This window comes from Fukomys damarensis, unplaced genomic scaffold, assembly GCF_012274545.1.
Source record: "Fukomys damarensis isolate Sample0158 unplaced genomic scaffold, DMR_v1.0_HiC HiC_scaffold_16, whole genome shotgun sequence".
NCBI classification, from domain to species: Eukaryota; Metazoa; Chordata; class Mammalia; order Rodentia; family Bathyergidae; genus Fukomys; species Fukomys damarensis.
In genome coordinates, this window is record NW_022900928.1 from 106,795,712 (window position 1) to 106,815,500 (window position 19,789).

Sequence of the window (19,789 nt, forward strand, 5' to 3'; positions counted from 1 at the left end):
AAAAAAAAAAAAAAAAAAAAAAAAGATACTGCACTATATTGTTATTTCAAAATCAAACTCCGGTCCTTGCATTTGCCAGGTAGATATGGTATCATTTAAACTCTTTTCTTTCTGATAATAACCATTCTTACTGGACTGAGCTGATTTCTTATTATGTTGGTTTACACTTCCCTGATAATTGGTGATGTAAGGACTTTTTTTTTTTTTTGGTAGCAGGGATCGAACTCGGGTCCTTGTGCTTACAAGGCAGGCAGTGGAACCACTGAGCTAAATCCCCGGCCCAAGGACTTTTTAATATACTTGTTCACTATTTGTTTGTCTTCTTTTGAAAATGTCTATTCAGATAATCAGCCCTTTTATTTGTGTGTGTGTGTGTGTGTATGTGTGTATGTGTGTGTGTGTGTGTGTGTGTGTGTGTAATGGGGATTGAACTCAAGGCCCTCACACTGACCTACATCCCCAGCCCTTCTTTATTTTTTTGTTTTGATTTGTGTTTTAAATTTTGAGACAAGGTCTTACTAAGTTGTCCAAGACTGGGCTCCACTTTGTGGTTCTTCTGTCTCAGCCTCTGGGAGTGTTGCGATTACAAATATGCACTGCCATGCCAGGCTCAGTCCCCCACTTTTAAACAAAATTATTTGCTTTTAAGCTGTTGAATTTTTTGAATCCTTTATGTGTTCTGGAAATAAATCACTTGATGGATAAATAGTTTGCAAATATTTCCTCCCATCCTTAGGTAGTCTTTTCACTCTGTTATTAACCCTCTTGTGTCAGAGCACTTTAGCTTGTTGTATGTAATCTCATTTGTTGACTTTTGTTTCTCTTTTCTGTGTTTTGGGGATTGTATGCAAAAAAAATCTGGCCAGACCGGTGTCCTGAGTCATTTTCTTTTGTTTTTTCCTAATAGTTTCATAATTTTGGGTTTTACACTTAAGTCTAATCCATCTTAAGTTGATCTTTGTATATGGTGAAAGGTCTAGTTTCATTCTCTTAAATAACGGATCTTCAAATTTTCCAGCATCATTTATTGCATTTATTGAAGAGACTTTGATTTCTCTAGTATATGTTTTTGTTGTGTTTGTTTAAAACTAGTTGACTCTAAACAAGTGGATTTATCTCTGGGTTTTCCTTTTGTTGTTGTATTTTTTTTAGACAGGGTCTTGCTATAGTTTAGGCTGGCCTGGAACTCCCTGTAGCCCATCTGGCCTCAAACAATCCTCCAGCTTCAGCCTCCTAAGTGCTATGATCATAGGCATGGACCACCACACCCACTTATTTCTGGGTTCTCTATTCTGTTCTTTTTGTTTATGTGTCTGTATGTTTTAATGTCAGTACTATGCTGTTTTGGCTTCTATAGCTTTTGAGTATGTTTTAAAGTAGGGTATTGTAGTGCCTCTACTCTTGTTCTTTTTGTTCTGGATTGCTTTGAGTATTCAGGATCGTCTTTGGTATCATATGAATTTTCTGCTTATTTTTCTAGTTCTGTGAAGAATGTCATTTGTATTTAGAAATTATCTTGAATATGCAGGTTGGGTAATATGGACACTTAAAATATTATCTTCCTATCCATGAATATGGGCTGTCTTTCCATTTTTTTGTGTCCTTTTCAATTTAATTCTAAAATGTTCTGTAATTTTCATTGTAGAGAATATTTATGTCTTTGGTTAAATTTTTCCTAGTTGATGTTTTTAGTTTCTTACAGCTGTTACAAATGGGATTGGTGTTTTGATTTTTCTTGGCAGTTTTTTTACTCATGCATTAAAAAGCTACTGTTATTTGTATGTTGGTTTCATATCCTGTAATAGTGAATTCATTTATTAGTTCTAATAGTCCTTTGGTTGGAATCTTCATATTTTTTTTCTGTATATGTAACTATACTGGCTTTAACTAGGGATAATTGGACTGCTTCCTCTCCTATTTGGACATTCTTTCGTTCTCATGTCTTATTGCTCTGGCCTAGACTTCCAACGCTATATCAAAGAAGAGTGGTGAAAGTTGACAGCCTTGTCTTGTTTTAGATTGTAGAAGAAAAGGATTGCAGCTTTCCCCCATTCAGTATGAAGTAGACTGTGAATTTGTCATGAACAGCCTTTGTTGTGGTGAAGTGTATTCCTTTTGATACTTAATTTTTTGAAGTTTCTTTGTTTATTTGTTTGTTTTTGGAGACAGGGTTTGCCATTTGTTCAGGCTGGCCTTGAACTCACTATGTAGCTCAAGCTGGCCTCCAACTTGCAGATTCTCCTGCCTCAGCCTCCCAAGTGCTGGGATTACAGGTATGCACTGCCACATGTGGCTGAAATTTCTTATCATGAAGGAAATGTTGAATTTTATCATGTAATTTTTCTGCATGTGTTGAGATGATAAAATCAACATCAGAATGTGATGTATTATGGTTATTGATTTGTATATGTTGAACCATCCTTGCATTCTTTGGATAAATCTCCCTTGATCATGGTATATACTCTTTTTATTTGCTGTTGGATTTGATTTTTAGTTTTTTTTTTTTTTTGAGATAGATAGAATCTTGCTTTGTAATTGATGCTGGCCTTGAACTTACTGTGTAGCACAAATTGGCCTTGAACTTGCAGTGATCCTCCTGCCTCAGCCTCCTGAGTGCTGGGATTATAGGTGTGCGCCACTCCACCTAGCTGATTTGTTAGTGTTTTGTTGATGATTTTTGCATGTATTTATATTCTCTTTAATTTTATTTCCTTGTCTGATTTAGGTATCATGGTAATGTTGGCAGTATAGAATGAGTTTGGAGGGGTTCTCTTCCTTTCAAAACTTTGGAATAATTTGGGAAGAAGTGGTGTTAATTCTTTAAAAATTTGGTAACTGTCTTTGGTGAACCCATTTGGTTTGGGCTTTTCTTTTTTGAGATACTTTTTATCACTGACTGAATCTTGTTATTCATGCTGGCCTGTTCAGGTTTTCTTTGTTGTCATGGTTTGATTTTAATAGGTAATATGTTTTAAGACTCATTTGTTTCAGGGTTTCCAACCAGCTGGTTCCAAGGCAGGGTGACAGAGGGACAACAGTTGAGGCCGTGGAAGACAGCAAAAGCAACAAAGGACCTTAACAGGTCTTTATGCCTCTTTTATCCTCCTCAGATGATTTCCCATGGGTAGCACTCACACACCCTTAATCCTAGTACCCTCAGGCCTAGCCCCACCATGAATCAATCACATACTCTAGATTCAGCCACCTCTGAGAGAGCAAGAAGCTTTGGGAGGACATCTGAACATGAGCCATAACAATAGTTGAACAAAGAACTTGTATCCCGAATAAATAAGGAGTTTCTACAACTCAGTAAGAAAGAGAAAATTTATTTAAAACCCAGGAAGAGATTAAAGGTGATCCATCATAAAAAAGAACATCCAGATGGCTGTGAATATGCAAGCTGTCATAAACATTGCAGATTAAGACAATGATATAGCATCAGACATATTCTCCCATAACTAGAATTGGTAGGACTGACACTGTCAAGTATTGGTGAGGATGGACACTAATGTTACGCAGCTAGTAGGGGTATGAATTGGTGTAACCACAATTGGAAACCTAGGGTACAGTGTGTACTAAAGTCAAATACAGCCAGACGCTATGACCCAGACATGCCGCTCCTAGAAATGTACTCAACAAAGATGCATGGGTATTGACACTGAAAGGTACCTAAGAAGGTTCTTTGCATATTATTAGTAATTTTTGGGGGGATTCTGAGGATCAGACTTAGGACCTTGTGCTTGCCAGGAAGGCACAGTGCCACTGAGCTAAATCCCCAGCCCCTGCACGTCATTTGTAATAGCTGCAACAGCACACATGTCCTTAACGAGCAGAATGGGTAAATACGGTATGATCTATTCATACAGTGGGTTACAGACATGAAAACAAGTAGACTACAGTGAACAAAGAATATCACACATATCATTGAGGAAAAGAACCTGACAGTGAAAGAATACATGTTGTAGGACTCCATTTGTATGTATTTCAGAACTTTTCAAAAGTACAGAATTAAAAACTAAGGAGCTGGTATGGTGGAGCATGCTTGTAATCCTAGCACTTGAGGCTGAGGCAGGAGGATTGCTGTATGTTCAAGGCTAGTCTTGGCTACATAGTTCAAGGCCAGCCTGAAGAACATAGCAAGACCCTGTCTCAAAAAACAAAACAAAGCAACAAAACAAAAAACAAACCAAAACTGCAGGATAACAGTTTTGGGGAAGATTGAAGGAATACTAGATTGGAGTGGAACATTAGAGAGACTTTTAGGTGCTTACTAATTTTTATCTAATTATGGATGTATTTATTTTGTGAAAATTTATTGAGCTGTATGGGTTTTGTTTTTTTTTGTTTTTTTTGTACTGGGGATCGAACTCAGGCCTCTGCGCTTGCCGGGCAGGTGGTGAAACCACTGAGCCAAATCTCTGGCCCAGATTTTTATATTTATTGTATGTATGTTTCATATAAATTTAAAAATTCTAAAGGAAGTGACCCTTCTGAAATTTATATAGTGTGGTGGTTACTGCCATTCATGGAAATGCGGTTTTCCATTCACATTGCTGTTTTTCTTTCTGTCTTGGCAAAGGGAGGACAAGGTTGCATTTTAATTGACTCTTTGTTCCCTTTTGCACTTGTCCCCTTTAGCTTCTAGTTGTTTAGCACTCACTGGTGATGGGTACTGGGCAGTGGGGAGACTGGCATGATATAGTTGTTATGAAGTTAGGACAGTACTAGAGAAAACCTAGAATAAGCAAGGAAGGAAGTAATTCCAAGGCTTGTCATAGAAGTCAAGAGCTAGAACCCTCATTTCAGTTCATCTCCTTTCCTAGGATATGTAAAACAGATTTTTCCCAATTATTGTTAAAACATACTATTAAATTATAAATAACAGGTTAGAAATATGCTATTACTACTAGCACAGTACAGTGAAAAGACAATGGACTTTATATTTCTTCTTCCTTCCTCCTCTTTCTCCTCCTTCTTCCATTTTTTTTTTTTTCCTGAGACAGGGTCTTGCTATGTAGTTCAGGCTGGTCTTGAACTCATTGTGTAGCCCAGATTGGCCTTGAACTCATGGCAATCCTCCTGCCTCAGCCTCCTGAGTGTTGGGATGACAGATGTGTGCCACCACGCTAGGCTGAGAATGAACTTCAGAGTTAGATTTATGTCCTGGCTTTTCTGTTTCCTAAGTACTCAGTTTAGGGCAGTTTAGTGTGATAGCTTGTGCCCCAGTCTCTTCCTGTCCATGGGGTACATTGTTCTTAGTCAGTGGACACTCAGTGGGATTATTGTGTGGGAAGAATTGCCCTAGGGTGCACCACATGGCTCAGTTGGTGTTAGATTTCTTTCCCATCCTGCTTGCTAGCCCACTGACTAGCATTAGTAGAGGCAGAATCCTCCTGCCTGTGTACAAAACAGAAGAATTTAGTGTATTTATTCAAATATCCGGCTTAAGGTAGACTTCTTAGTCTCTGAGGGAAAATAAAGGGCTTTTTGTGAAATAATCTGTCTCTTTTTTGGAGAGAGGGTCTTGCTTTTAGTTCAAGCTGGCCTTGAACTTGCAGTGATATTCCTGCTTCAGCCTTGTGAGTGCTGGGATCACAGGCATGTGCCTCCACACCTAGCTTTGTCTTTTTTTTTTTAATATAGGGATTCAATCCTGTTCTCTCTTTTAACAGATGTTTATTATAAAACTTTGCTTATTAAAAAATAAAAATTTTATAAGAAAAATTTAAAAATTATCCATAACCATGCCACACATATATTTGCTTTTAAATTTTTCTTATATTTTCTTCCATTTACTTGTCTATACATTTTTAAATTGTAGTTTGAGATAAACCATATGGAGAATTTTTGCATCTTTCACTTCTCTTTTAATTATAACATTTCTCCATGTCATTAAAATTTCTTTATATTATTTAGATAGCCGTGGTATTGTACCTTAGGGCACATTATAATTTAAGAATGTTGTTGTTAGACACTTGAGGAGTTTCCAGTTTTTGTTCCATGCTGTGAAAGCATCCTTTTTGGCATAAGTCGTTCACATTTAAGATGATTTCCTAAGTCTACCTTTGGAGAATATAGGTAGTGTATTGAGGTGTTGGATACTTTATGGCGGAATTGCTGGATAGACAGGGTGTCTGTTAATGCTTCTACCAGCAACACAGATGGATCTTATTTTGTGACATTCTCACTATCAATGGTGATTATTCACTTTTAAACACCCCCCGTTTTGTTTATAGCACTTGTTTAGCGCTCAGCACAGGACTGTGACCAGACAGAGTAGGCAGCGGCTGATAAATAACAACAGTTTGATGGAACGTTTCCTACAAGATGTTCTGCAGCATCACCCCTACAATTACCAGGACAGTAGGTAAGGAGGGTCCGTGCGTTAACAATGCTCGGTGGTTCTATGTTACAGTAGGTGTTTGTGTTAATGTTCCAGAACTTCTTCAAGTTAATCTTAAGGTCAGGGAAGAGAAGTTGACCCCACCTTGTGAGATGCTGGAGGGTGAACATGGCATAATAGGCCAGCGCAGCACCACTGAGCTATATCCCTGCTCTGAAGTGCGGTTTTGGGGGCAGGGAAGGAAGGGAAAAGCAGTCTGAAGGAAAGCAATGGAAATAGAGCTTTTGTAGGTAGAGAGGGGAAGAAGGGCTAGAGGAGGGTGGTGGGGGCCAAAAGAAAAAAGGAATTAAGATGTGTTGAGTACACCTCCCCCATGATGAGTGTGGCCATTGTGTACTGCAAACCTGTACTACAAAGCAAAAAAGAAAGTGGAATTTTTATCTAGTAATTTCCATTTGAATTTTTTTTTAATTTTTATCTTGGGCTTTGACACTTTTGATAAAGAGTATTCACCAGTTATAAGTTTTTATGGGCTATCCATAACTTGGGTCTGTGTGAAGTTTTCTCATGGTTAAACTTGGGTTATTCATTTAGGTGGGATGTCACAGAACTGCTGTTGTGGCCTGGTGCTTGTTGCTCAGGGGACACACGATACACTGTACTTCGCTGTGATGTTAAATTGAGTCATTTGATTAGAGTGGTGTCTACCAACTGAGTCTTCTGTAGAGTTACCATTTCTTGTTGTAATTAATAAGAATCCCTGAAGAATTCTGAGATTTTGTAAAGGTCTCTCATATTGCCAACACTTATTTTAAGCATCCATTGATTTTTTTTTATCCCCCAAAATAGTTTTCTAAACCTTAACCAGAATTCTACCATAAAGAAGAGTTTTACTTGTTTAGTTCATTAGAGACTCATGGCCATTTCTCTTATTGTTTGACTTTTAATCTGTCACCATTTATTTTATTACTTTAACACAATTGTTTTTTAACGTAAAATTGTATGAGCATTTTGAACCCTTGAATAGCCACTTCCAGTTATGTTTACAGCAGTGATGTATAAGGGTGGTCATTTTGTGTTATCTTCCCCAAATCTGGGATTCTCAATACCCCTCCCCCAATAATAGAACAAAAAATTATATTCCTTAATTAGTCTTTATGAGTAGAACTTTTGTTTATTTTTGGCCATACTTTATCCTATGTATTGTTTGTTAATCTATTTTGCCCACTTTCTTATTGAGTTTGTATATTTTGGATTATACAATATTTAAATATGGATAGTAATTCCTTATATTTTATGTTATGAATATTTTCTTACAGTCTGTTATCTTTTAACTATATATGTATCTCTTTTCTTTCTTTTTTCTTTTATATGAGAATTTTCCTTTATGGCTTCTTTTCTATCTTTTGTTTGCCCTTGTTTTATTTATTTATTTATTTTCAGTTCTCATGGTCAAAGCGAGGGATTCACATGTGGTCAGCAACCATTCTTCCACCCAGTCATATCCCCAGCCTCTAGATATTTTTAATTGTCTTGGAATTTTTTTTTTTTTTTTTTTTTGTACTGGGGATTGAACTCAGGACCTTGTGCTTTGAGGCGAGTGTGGCACCACTGAGTTAATTCCCCAGCCCATCTACTTTAAAAAAAATACTAAATGGGGCCGGGGATTTAGCTCAGCGGTTTGGTGGCCTGCCTTGCACGCACAAAGACCCGAGTTCGATCCCTGGCACCAAAAAAAAAAACTAAATGTAACTCTACCCCTGATATAAAATATCACTACCTGTAACAGCCTAATATCTATATTTGTATGTATGTGTGTGTGTCTTAGTTATTTTTCTTGTTCCTGAGAACAAATACCCGACACCCAAAGTTAAAGGAGAAAAGGTTTATTTCATCTTACAGTTTGTAGAAGTTTCAGCCCAGTCAGCTGTCTCCAAGGCAGGGGTTATGGCAAAGGGGCATCACAGAGTAGAAACAGTCCATGGCAGGGTAGGCAGGAAGCAGAAAGGTACTTTCTTTTTGTCCCTTTTATTCCATCCATTCTATAAACCTATTCATTGGTGCTACCCAGACCCAGGGTGAGGTTTCACTTTTCAGTAGTCCATTCAGCCAAACTCAGAACTGCAGTAATGCACCTAGAAGACTAATCTAGATATCACACACCCTTAATCCATATTCACACACTCTAGACCAGCCACCTCCCAAAAGCCCCACCTATTATAAGTATATGAGGCTTTAGAGGGACATCTAGATATGAGCCATGACAGTATGTGTATATGTGTATATGAGAAAAATATGGATGTTTAAATACCGTTTTATTCTTTGATTTTTTTTTTTGATACTGCAGATTGAACTCGGGAAAGTAGGTAGCGACCATTGAGCTAAATCACTGGCTTGTTCCTTGATTTTTAAAAGTATATGCTAATCCTCCTTTGTTCCTTTACTAGGAATTGTAGGTTTTTTTTTTTATTTTAGAAAATCAGCTCTTGCTATATTTTTGTTTCTTATTTACTAACTTTTCTTTTTTCTTAATTTACCTTTTTATTGCAGCAGTGTGGTTGTTTTTCCATCTTAAATTGGGTGCTCAGTTAATTCGTATTTACAAATTTTTTCTTAATAGAAATATTTAAAAGTATAAAGTTTCCACTAGGTATAGTGGTGCATGCCTGTAACCCAGAACTTGGGAAGCTGAAGCAGGAAGTTTGCTAGGAGTTCCAGACCAGGCTGGGCTACATAGTGAGTTCTAGGTCAGCTTGGACTACAGAGAACCTGTTTAAAAAAAAAAAAAGCGAAGTTTCCATTTGACATACTCAGATTTTTACATATAATTGTTTTATTATTTATAGTTTTTATAAATTCCTTTTTAGCTCACGAATTATATAGAGTAGTTTTAATGATTTGATATTTAGGGGACTTGTTAAATTAAATTACAAATGATTAGAAATATGGAGAATTATTTAGTTGTTAATATTAAATTTATATACATATTCTGCATGTGGTTGCACATGTCTATAATCCCAGCACTCTGGGAGGCTGAGGCAGGAGGATCATAGGTTCAAACCCAGTTTGGGTATCTTAGTGACTTAAAGTACCCTGTCTCAAAACAAACAATAAAAAGGGCTGGGGTTGTAGTTCAGTGCAATGGCCATGGGTTCAGTCCCTAGTTCTGCAACAAACAGCAACAAAAAACCCACATGTATAGACAAAGATGCAAATCAAAGCAGCTAGGTGATAATTCCTAAACTTTGGGGGGAGTTTATTTAGTTTGGTTTTTGAGACAAGGTCTCACTATGCAGTTCAGGTTTGCCTCAAACTGGTGGCAATTCTCCTGATTCAGCCTCCTGAGTACTGAGATTACAGATGTGCACCACCGTGTTACACTCTCTCTCTCTTAAAGAAATATGTGTGTGTGTGTGTGTGTTTTGTTTTGTTTTGTTTTTTGTGTTTTTGAGACAGGGTCTTGCTTTGTAGTTCAGGCTGGACCTGAACTCACTATGTAGCCCAGGCTGGCCTCAAACTCATGGTGATCCTACTGCCTCAGCCTCCCAAGTGCTGGGATTACAGGCATGTGCCACCACACCCAGCTCTATAGATTTTTTTTTTTAAGTTTTGTTCCCCAAAAAAGATAAGAAAAAAGTGAGTCTTCCTTTTTTCCTGCTCCAACCATCTTTTTCACTTTCCTATGGGTCACAAGTGTGACCAGTTTCCTATATAACTTTCTATAGATATTCTAAGTGTATAGTTTTTTCCCCATTCTATTTTAGTATTAGTATTTCAGTTATTTAGTATTCTGTATATACTTTTCACTAACAATATTTATAGTGATTGATCTTTATTACTTACAGAGCTGCCTCATAATTTTTAACCTGCACTGTTTCCCATTAAATACCATTAATTTTTGAACCACTGCACAACTTATGAGTATTAAGGTGGATTCCAGTCATTTGCTTTTACCAAAAATAAAAACAAAATAGCTGTATTCTTGTACATTCTTCATCACACATGCAAAGTAAACCAAAAGTGAAATTACTAGGTCAGGGAGTGCATGCATTTACTTAATTGACACTGCCAAATTGTTCTTCATAGAGGATACCAGCCTATGTAAAGATTACCTAATAATCTGAAGTGAACCTGTACTCTTACTAACAGTGTATTAAAGTCCTATGTCCCTATACTATTGCTGAAATGTATTCAAATAAAAATAGCCAAGGCCTGGGGATTTAGCTCAGTGGCGCTGCACCTGCCTTGCAATTTAAGGTCCTGAGTTCGATCCCTGGTACTGGGTGGGGGGATAGCTGATGTGAACGCTTATTAGCATTTGTGAATGCTAGGCTAAAGGTTTTGATATATTTACCACTTTACTTCCTTTTTTTCAGAAGTGGAATCTGGACAAAGTCAAGTAACTTGTGTCAAACTTTTTGCTATTTACTATTCTGAAAACTGAAAAATGTTATATGATTTCATTTGCATTTTCTTATATTTAGTAGCCATTTGGGTTTATTAAGAAGCAATTGGTTAGAGCTACTTCCCTGGTCTGCACTTATTACCTTCCTGAAAGACACAGAGATCACAGTCTGCTGTGAGTGTCCTGTGAGGATAGCTCAGAATAGAAAGAAAATAACATTTATTATGTATCTTAAACTCTTTTTTTTCAGACTAGCACAGTGTGAGATGCCTACGAATACCACACCACCCGAGGTGATTCGTTTGGATGAGTTTTCCCCAGAAGATGCCGAAGCTGAACAAATAAGCTCCAAGAGTTCCGAATCTGTTGAACAGCTGAGTGCTCGCCCTGGAGTCTCTCAGAACTCCACGAAAGAGGTTTCAGTTCGACCATCAGTTATTCAAAAACTAGAGAAGGGACAGCAGCAGTCTTTGGAGTTTAATAAAATTGAGAGTTGTGTGAGAAAAATTAATCTAGTAGGTGTTGGTCAAGCTACAAATAGTGGCAAGAGTGTAATCCGTCTTCCTGTAATTTGTAATGCTCCTGCTAGGTGTGTGCCTGAAAGTTCTCAGGCAAGGCCAGTTATTGCGAGTACTAGTAGGGCACCAGTAGCAGCCTGTTTAGAGTCAGTTAGCAAATGTAACCCAAGCAAAGATGACAGATATACTAAGGAGCTAGATGAGGTCCCTAGAAATTGTATGCCTTCATGCCATCCAGAAGTTTCTTCAGGTTCTTATGAGAATCCTAAAGATTCAAACAGTAAATCTGTATGCGTGAATCTAGATACACTGATTTACCAGAAAGATGTAGAATGTCAGGGTGAAGCTTTGTCACCTGCCTGTAAATTCCGTGAACCAAAGGATATGAAGAGTTCTGTAGGAGTGGAATCTTCTTCCAAGGTAGCAGTAAAGTCAGTAGGCAAGCTGAATAAACCTGATGTGCCGCCTGCCAAACTGATCTCCGAAGGTGCCATTCCAAAGCGCCACGGGGAATTACTATTGCATGAAGGTTGTACACAGGAAGAAAAGCATTTGGTGTGTAACAAGCCAGGGGTTTTGAAACAGAAGTGCTCAGTGAGTGCTACAGAGAAGTTGGATTGCAGCTCTCTTCAGTCAGTGTCTGTCCCAGCCCGAAAGGCTGTTCGAGAGCTACACCTTTGGAAAGATGATGATCACGAAGATGAGAACTGTGGATCTCGAGGTAATGAAATAAGTTTCAATTATGATTTTTCTCCTTCATCAGCTGATCTCTCTAAAGTGACTGCCAGAAAAATAAACCTTTCAGGGAAAATACATGCCCCTTTACAGTACAAGAGAAATACAGCCTGTGATTCTGAAATAAGCTCAGATGATAAGTGTGGTGATTCTCTTCAGGTGGTTGACAACCAACCTCAAGTGATTATTAAAGAAAAAAACCCTCAAGAAGCAAAACACATTAGCCTGGTAGATGAAAGCTATGATTCCAGTGGTTTGGAAATGAATTTTGATTGTGACAACTCAGCTGAACCAACTGACCACAACCCCCAACAGCCTGACGTAGATGTAACCTTTCCTGCTGGGGGTCCCATTGATTTGGTTGATGGGAGCTATGGATCTGACAGCTCCAAAGGAAGATCTGCTTCTGTTACTTCAGTTGAATTGGTAGGTGAGGATCCCCCAGTGGATGTCACAAGAAAGAAACTTCAGAGGAAGCCTTGCATTTACCTGGTGGATAAAAGCTGCAAATCTGGTTATTCGGAATCAAGTTCTGACAGTGATGGTTTTCCTCAGTCAGCAGATGACCATCCCCAAATGACTGTTACAGAAGGAAACCAGAAAGGTAGACTTGTCCAGCTCAAAAGTAAGAAATGTAAACCCAGTAGTGCCAGAGCGCATCTTGCTTGTGGTGTTTCCCTTGAGGCAGTGAATCATCAACCCCAGAGAGATGTTGGAGGAGTAAACCTTCTGAAAAAGGAGAATGCTGGCCTTGTGGATAAGAACTGTGAGTCTAATGCCCCTGAAATGGGTTTTCATGCTGATGCTCAATTAGTGGCTGACGAATCTCAAGTAGCAGTTAAAGAACTAAACCTTCAGGCAGTAGATATTGACTTAGACAATAAGAGTGTTCAATCTAGCATTTCTGATCTAAGTTTTGAGTCACAGGATTATCTTTATCAGTCAGCTAATGATGAATTTGAAAGGGATTTAGGTGAAGTAAATCTTACAGAGTTAAATGTTGACGTGGAATCTCAGAGCAGTGGGTGCTCCAGTTCTGAGTTGACATTTGATTCCGATTCCCCTCTTCTATCAGTTACTGAGCGGTCTCAGCTGGATGTTGAAAGACTAAAAGAAGATCCCTTTAACCTGGAAGAGGAGAGCTGTGAGTCAAATAGCTCTGGCATAACGTTTGATTCTGATATTCCTACTTGCTCGGTAGCTGACCAACCTCAAGTAGCTGTTTATGAGGAAGAGCCTGTTGATCTGGAAAATGAGAGTGATGAATCTTGTGTTTCTGAAATAACTTTTGATTCTGATATTCCTCTTCATTCAGGAAATGAGCAAGCCGAAGTAGCTGTTAAAGAAGTAATCATTCAGGAAGAAGAATATGTACCCTTAGAAAAGAAGAATGCTAATCCCAGTGGTTCTGAAATCAATTCGGATTCTTACATCCCTCTTCATTCAGTGACTAATCCTCCCGAAGTAGCCATTAGAAAATTAAATTCGCAAAAAGAACAGCAGGTACAATTAAAACATAAAGAAAACGAACGTACTGATTATGAACTAAATTTGAATTTTGAGATTTTTCATTCAAGTACTGGGCATTCTGAAGAGCTCGTTAATGACAGAAACTCTCAGAAAGAAGAGCACATACACTTAGAAAATAAGTCTAACAAATCCAGTGTTTCTGGACCATATCTAGATTCTGACATCCCTTTTCTGTCAGTGATTCACAAACCTCAAGTAGTTGTTAAAAATACTTGGCTTCACAAAGAAAAGCAGGCTGAATTTCAAGGCAAAAGTGCTGAACTTAGTGCCTCTGAAGTAGAGTCTAATGTTCCTCACTGCCCAGTAACAAAACCTCAGGTATCTCTTAAAAGAAAAGAAAAGAAGAAACATATTGAAAAGAAGACTGATAGATATGGTGATTCTGAACTAATTTTGACTTCTGATGACCTTCCTCAGTCAGTGCCTAAAAAACCTCGACTAACTGTTTTGCGGGAGGACCTTGTTCACCCAAAAGGTGAAAGTACTCAATGTAGAGGTTTTGAAGCACATGTGGCTGTTACTGGCTCTCTCTCTTCAGTCCCTGACCAATCTCATCAGATTCTTAGGAAAGAAAACCATGTTAATCTGAAAGACAAAAGCAACAAATGTAGTGAGTTGAAAGTAAGTTTTTATTCTGTTGACCATCTTCAGTCGGTTGAGCAGCATCACAAAGTGGTTAACAGAATTAATCTAAGTAAGGAAGAGGCTATCATCCTGCAAAGTAAGATTGGCGTGCCTAGTTGCTCAAAAGCAATACATAATTCTGATATTCCTCTAAAGTCTGCAGCTGATCAACCTGAAGTAGCTGTTAAATGGATCAGCCAGGGGAAAGAATATAGAATATTCTTGGAAAATAAGAGCAAAAACATTTATCTTAAAACGAATTTGGATTCAGATTTCTTGGTTCAAGCAATAGTTGATCGACCTAACATAGCTGTTGCAAAGTCAAAGGCAGAAGGTAAGTGTGATCCATCTGGCGATTCTGAAGGAAACACTGATTCTGCTACCTCTGTCCAGCCAGTGGCTGACCAGCCAAGGGAAATGATGAAAGAAGCAGCTTGTGGGAAGGACAAAGATGTTGACACTGAAGGTAAGAGGGGTGAAGCTGAGGGTTTTGAAATTACACATGATTCTGATGTCCTTCAGCCAGTGACTGGCCATACCAAAGTAATTCAAGAGGTGAAACTTTTGAAAAAGCATCTTGACTTGGAAGATAAGAATGTCAAACCTAGTGAATCTAAAATGAATGTTGATTCTAATGAACCCCCTCAATCTATGACTAATAGAATTGGAGAGCCTGTTAAACTGGAAGCAAATCTTCCAGTGAAGGGACATGTTTGTTTTGATGATAAGGGCTATGAATCTGACAATTCTGAAATAATTTATATTTCAAATACCCCTCTTCATTCAGTCATTCAGCAACCACAGAGTTTGCAAGAGGAGTGCGCCAGTTTGAAAATGAAGAGCAGTGATCCTCGTCCTACAACAAGCTTTGATTCCAGTGAACCTCGTCAGTCAATTCGTGGCAAGCTTAAAAAAACTGTCCAAGAAATGAATGTGAAGGAAGGCCATATTTACTTGGAAGATAAGAGCTACAAACTAGTTGGTTTTGAAGCAAGTTGTGATTCTGACATTCCTATCCAGATTGTGTTTGATCCTTCTCATGCATCTGCCAAAGAAATAAATGTGCAGAAGGATCATAATGACCTAGAAAGTGAGAGCTATACAGCCCGTTGTTCTGAAGTAAAACGTGGTACTGGCATTCAACTGCAGTCAGAAGTTGATCCACTTCAGATGGCTTGGGAAGAAACAAGCTTTCAGAACAGAGAGCTTTTTGACGTGGAAGGACATGCCAGTGAGTCCAGTGATTCTGAAATGATGTATGATTCTGATGTCTCTTTTCAAATCATAGTGACCCAGCCACAGTCGTCAGATGAAGAAGCTGATTCTCCAGAGGTGGTGGTAGTGAATGTGGTGGCTGGTGATTGTGATCGTGATTGTGAAGTAATTTCTGATCCTGAGATCTCTCTTCAGTTAGTGACTGACCCACCTCAGTTAACTTTCGAGGGGATTTCTGATCCTGATATCCCTCTTCAGTTAGTGACTGACCCACCTCAGTTAACCATCGAGGGGATTTCTGATCCTGAGATCCCTCTTCAGTTAGTGACTGACCCACCTCAGTTAATCATCGAAGAAACCAGCTCTGTAAATGCAGTATCTGTGGAAGTAATAAAGAGCAACTGTACCTCATGTGGTTCTCACGTAAGACGTAAAGCCTCTTCTCAACCAGTGACAGACCAGTTCAAAAAGACTTTCAAAATCATAAACCGAGAGAGTGACTACATTATTCTGGGAGACTCCACTTGTCAATCTTGTGGTTGTGAGGTAGATTTTAACAGTGCCTCTGATCAGTCTGTGACTTACCAGTCACAAGGGCCTGGTCATGAATATTTTCACTCAGAAGATAAGAGCTATGAATCTGATGGTCCCGAAGGAAATTTTTCTTTTGAAGGCACTTCTCAGGAAACTGACACTGAAGTCAATGTTTGGAAAGATCCAAAATATACTGGACTCAAAGATAAGAGCTGGGAATCTAGAGATTCTGCAATGGACAGTGCTGCCTTTTCTAAGTCCGTGATCCATCACACAGCTGATAGAGAAAACCTTTTGATGCGAAAACATGCAGACCCAGCACACAAGAGTGGTATATCCTATGGTTCTCAGATAGATTTTCAGGGTGATCCCTCAACTCAGGCTGACATAGAAAAGCCTCGGGATGTTGAGAAGAAAACACGCCCACGGAAAAGGGTAACTTTTGACCCAAAAGAATATCATTATTTTCCTTCAAACTATGTTTGTGTGGTTGATTCTGTAAAGAGCCTGGATGAAGCACCAGAAGTCATAGAAGATCCTGATGAACCAGTCCTTGAAGTCTTGCCTTTTGTGTCTCCTTCAGTTTCAGAAGAAACATGTCCTCAAAAAATGAGAGGTGATAACATCAAAACTAACTGCCATGTGAAGAAATTTAAGAAAGACCATTACCATAGTTACTCTCTCAGTAACCGTACAACCAGGGAAGTCTCACTGAATGAAGAAACAGAGCCTGCCTGTCTTGACTCTATTCAGAATACTATCTCTGTTCAGACTTTTCCACATAGTGGCCATGTTGCAGGTGGAGCTGCAGATACCAATGACATTTCAGTAATCTTAGATAAGTCATGTTGTCATTGTCCTCTAGCAGTGGAGCTGCTTAAACAGAATTGGCATTTGGCTTCTCCGAGCCAGGCATTAAAAGTCAACCATGCAACTCAAACCAATAAGTACCCATTAAAGAAGAGAAAAATAATTGGACAAGCAGAAGAATCACCCCAAAGGAGGTGTTTACAGAATGACAGAAAAGGGAACAAAAAGGTTCAAGTTGTCACAGTTGAGGTTCCCACTTCAAGTGCTAAAGCTTTGGAGCCTGAACAGCCCAGTTCCTCGGTCGGTGTTCTTTCTTCTGCAGATAGGAAACGGAAGGAAGGCAAATCGTCCCGCTCACCTAAAAGGAAGCAGAGAAGTTGTGGTAAGCAGCTGCAGTCTACCAGCAAAAGTAAACAGAATAATCTTAATGACCCATTACGTAAGAAAATGGCAAGGAATCCTCCACCGAACCCAGTTGTACCAGGCTCTGACAAAAGTGAGAGTGTCGACACACGTCGTAATGGGAGTGAGGGAAGTTCCAGTGCAGGAGGGAACAGTGCTCCTACACAAAACCTGGCTCCAAAATCTTTCATAACAACAGCAAGATACAAATTGCAGTCACGTGTTGGGAGTGATGAAGCTTGTGTATTTTTAGAAAGTATAGACAATGTGCCCACTGGTGTGGCTTTCAAGGACAGTGATTTCCAGCCAACTCCTTCAAATCACGGTGATGCCAAAGTCTCTCTGAAACCAGTTACAAATGAGTGCTTTGAAAATAAAAGTAAAAAAAAAGTTCCCATAAGGAAGCCGACAACGAGTATTAAACCACGTTTTCCCCGAAGCATTTTTAAAGCAGTTATTCCCCAGCAAAAAACCGGACTAACTTCTGAAAAGCAGTCAGTTTGGATTTGGACCAAAGCAAATGCTATCATCAGAAAGTATACTTTGAAATACTCTGTTTTCTTGCGTCATAGATACCAGAGTAGGGCCTCTTTTTTTGCAGTGAATCCCAAGAAGAAAATACATGATGGCATTAGACTGAAGAAGGGGAGGGATCCAGGTAAAGTGCTTTTGAATTCCTCGGTTCCCCCAGCTTATTTCCAAGAACGGTTCAGAGCTGTGGCAGGACCCTCTCGGAAGCAGTTGGTGCTGCGTTCTTCCAGCGCTGTGGGAAGAAAGGAACTTGATGATAAAACTTACACTTACAAAAAGAAAACACCAATACTCGTGAAAGCATACAACTTGAGAAGTTCACGTTACATTCCAGCTGATAGTAGGATGACAACTCGTCTTTCAAGCAAACAGTAATTGAGGTAAAACAGAAGTGTTTGTGTTCTGGCTGGTGGAGAATTCAGTACTTCAATTGAAATACATTTGATAGTTTTGTGCACATAGCTTTCCCAACTTTGGCGGGAAAATTAACCTTAAAATATTTTGCTACAGATATTATTTTTCAGAACTTTTATATTCATTTAAATTAGCTTTTAGAGCCCCTGCTTCTTTTTTTTTTTTAAGATTTCAAAGCAACCTTTGTCCAACATTTTCTGTAGAAGAGTTTCATTTGTCATAATATAATTTAATGGAGTATATAGTATTTTGTCCCTCAGATCATGTCTTTATTTTTTTATGATAATTTCTCTTGTGCTGGCAAGTTATACTACCGAGAAAATGAAAACAGCAAACTTACTAATGCCATCATTTCAAAAATTGGGACAAATGCCTAATGCTTAGATTCTACTTGTTTCTGAGTGGCATTGTCAATATACGATGCTAACTGGATAATTCAAAAGAAGGAACTATAATGAGTTCTTTCAGCCTTTCAGCAGGACTGACTTAAATTATCACAAATGAAACAAAATATGATTTATCTTTTAAAGGCAGTCCAGAGAATGAGGTACCATATCTTTAATCCAGTTTTTTAAAAGTGCCTGGTGAATTTATAGATACAACACAAGCCCTGCATCATTTAAATTGGATCTGCAAATCTGTGACTTTTGTCTTTTGGACACATGCACACATAAGTCTTCTCTTCAGCATTATTAGATCCTAAGGGGAAGAAGATTTTGTTAGTAGGATTAGGCTTTTTAAACCACCTTTATTCTTTCACATGCAGGGTTGATAGTTTAGTATGAAAATCCAGGTAATTTTATGGCCTTATCTCTTAAACAATTTTAGACATTACTTTATCATTTTTAAATAGCTTAATCTGAATTGGCTTCATAATATTATTTGGGCAGGCCATAAATTGTTGTCATCATTAAGTTAATATTTTAAACAACCGGAATAAATCTAGTAACCTAAGTGAAGGCCCATTTTGCAAGTGACAAACTATTGTTTATCTTACACTAGACAATTGATTATCTTAAACTAGTTATGTAGTTTAAGATAAACTAACTTGATAATTTATCTTAAACTATCTAGCTGACTTTTAACAGTTCAGATAAAAGGTGTCAGTGTAGAGCACTTGATCATATTCAGATCCTTTATTTAGGGATGCCCAGTAAGCTGGGAGAGATGCATCCCATTTATCTGGTGAAGCCAAGATCCTGGCTTTTTTTCTGTCATTGATGTTGAGGGGAAACAAGAGTTTCACTGACATTGTGTAACTATTTTCTTGAAACTAAAATCAGTGTTGTGTCTTGATTTCAGAGATAACGTGTTACCTTAGAATCAATGAAATATAAATGTGATTTTGTTTCAGGGGTCATTATTTAATCTGTGGGTACTTTATGATGGTGTTATATTGTAATTTCTTTACTTCTAAATTTAAACAGTGATTATGTTGAAAAAAGTGGCAAATGTGTATTTCTTAGTCGCAAAGCAATCTATATAGCATTTCTTTAACCTTGCCTCCTATCTAAACATTTTAATTTCTTTTCTTAAACTATCACTGCAGGCTACTTGTTCAAAGTAATCTTCCAGTTTTATTTAGGTAGAAAGCTCTGTCCTCCTGATGAAGAAATAAACAGCCAATATTCTGTTAAATATTCTGTTTGTGGATATTGGCATCTTTTTGCCCTGTGGAATAGACACATAGTTCCCTTAAGTACTATTAATAGGCATTCTGCAGTTCTT

The 19,789-nt window shown here is 38.2% G+C and overlaps 1 protein-coding gene across 3 annotated transcripts in view; it reads left to right on the forward strand.

Moving 5' to 3' along the window:
• Positions 1-18,198, forward strand: part of Zdbf2 (zinc finger DBF-type containing 2) — a 24,687-nt gene extending 6,489 nt beyond the window's left edge. For 2 of the 3 annotated variants that reach the window (XM_010616101.1, XM_033764575.1), the window contains 2 exons: positions 6,237-6,367; positions 10,999-18,198. In XM_010616101.1, the coding sequence (XP_010614403.1) occupies positions 6,237-6,367; positions 10,999-18,022 (7,155 nt within the window). In that variant the 3' untranslated portion in view covers positions 18,023-18,198. The remainder of the gene's footprint in view (positions 1-6,236; positions 6,368-10,998) is intronic. The other variant, XM_033764576.1, reaches the window with a different exon arrangement.
• The last annotated feature ends 1,591 nt before the right edge of the window (positions 18,199-19,789 follow it).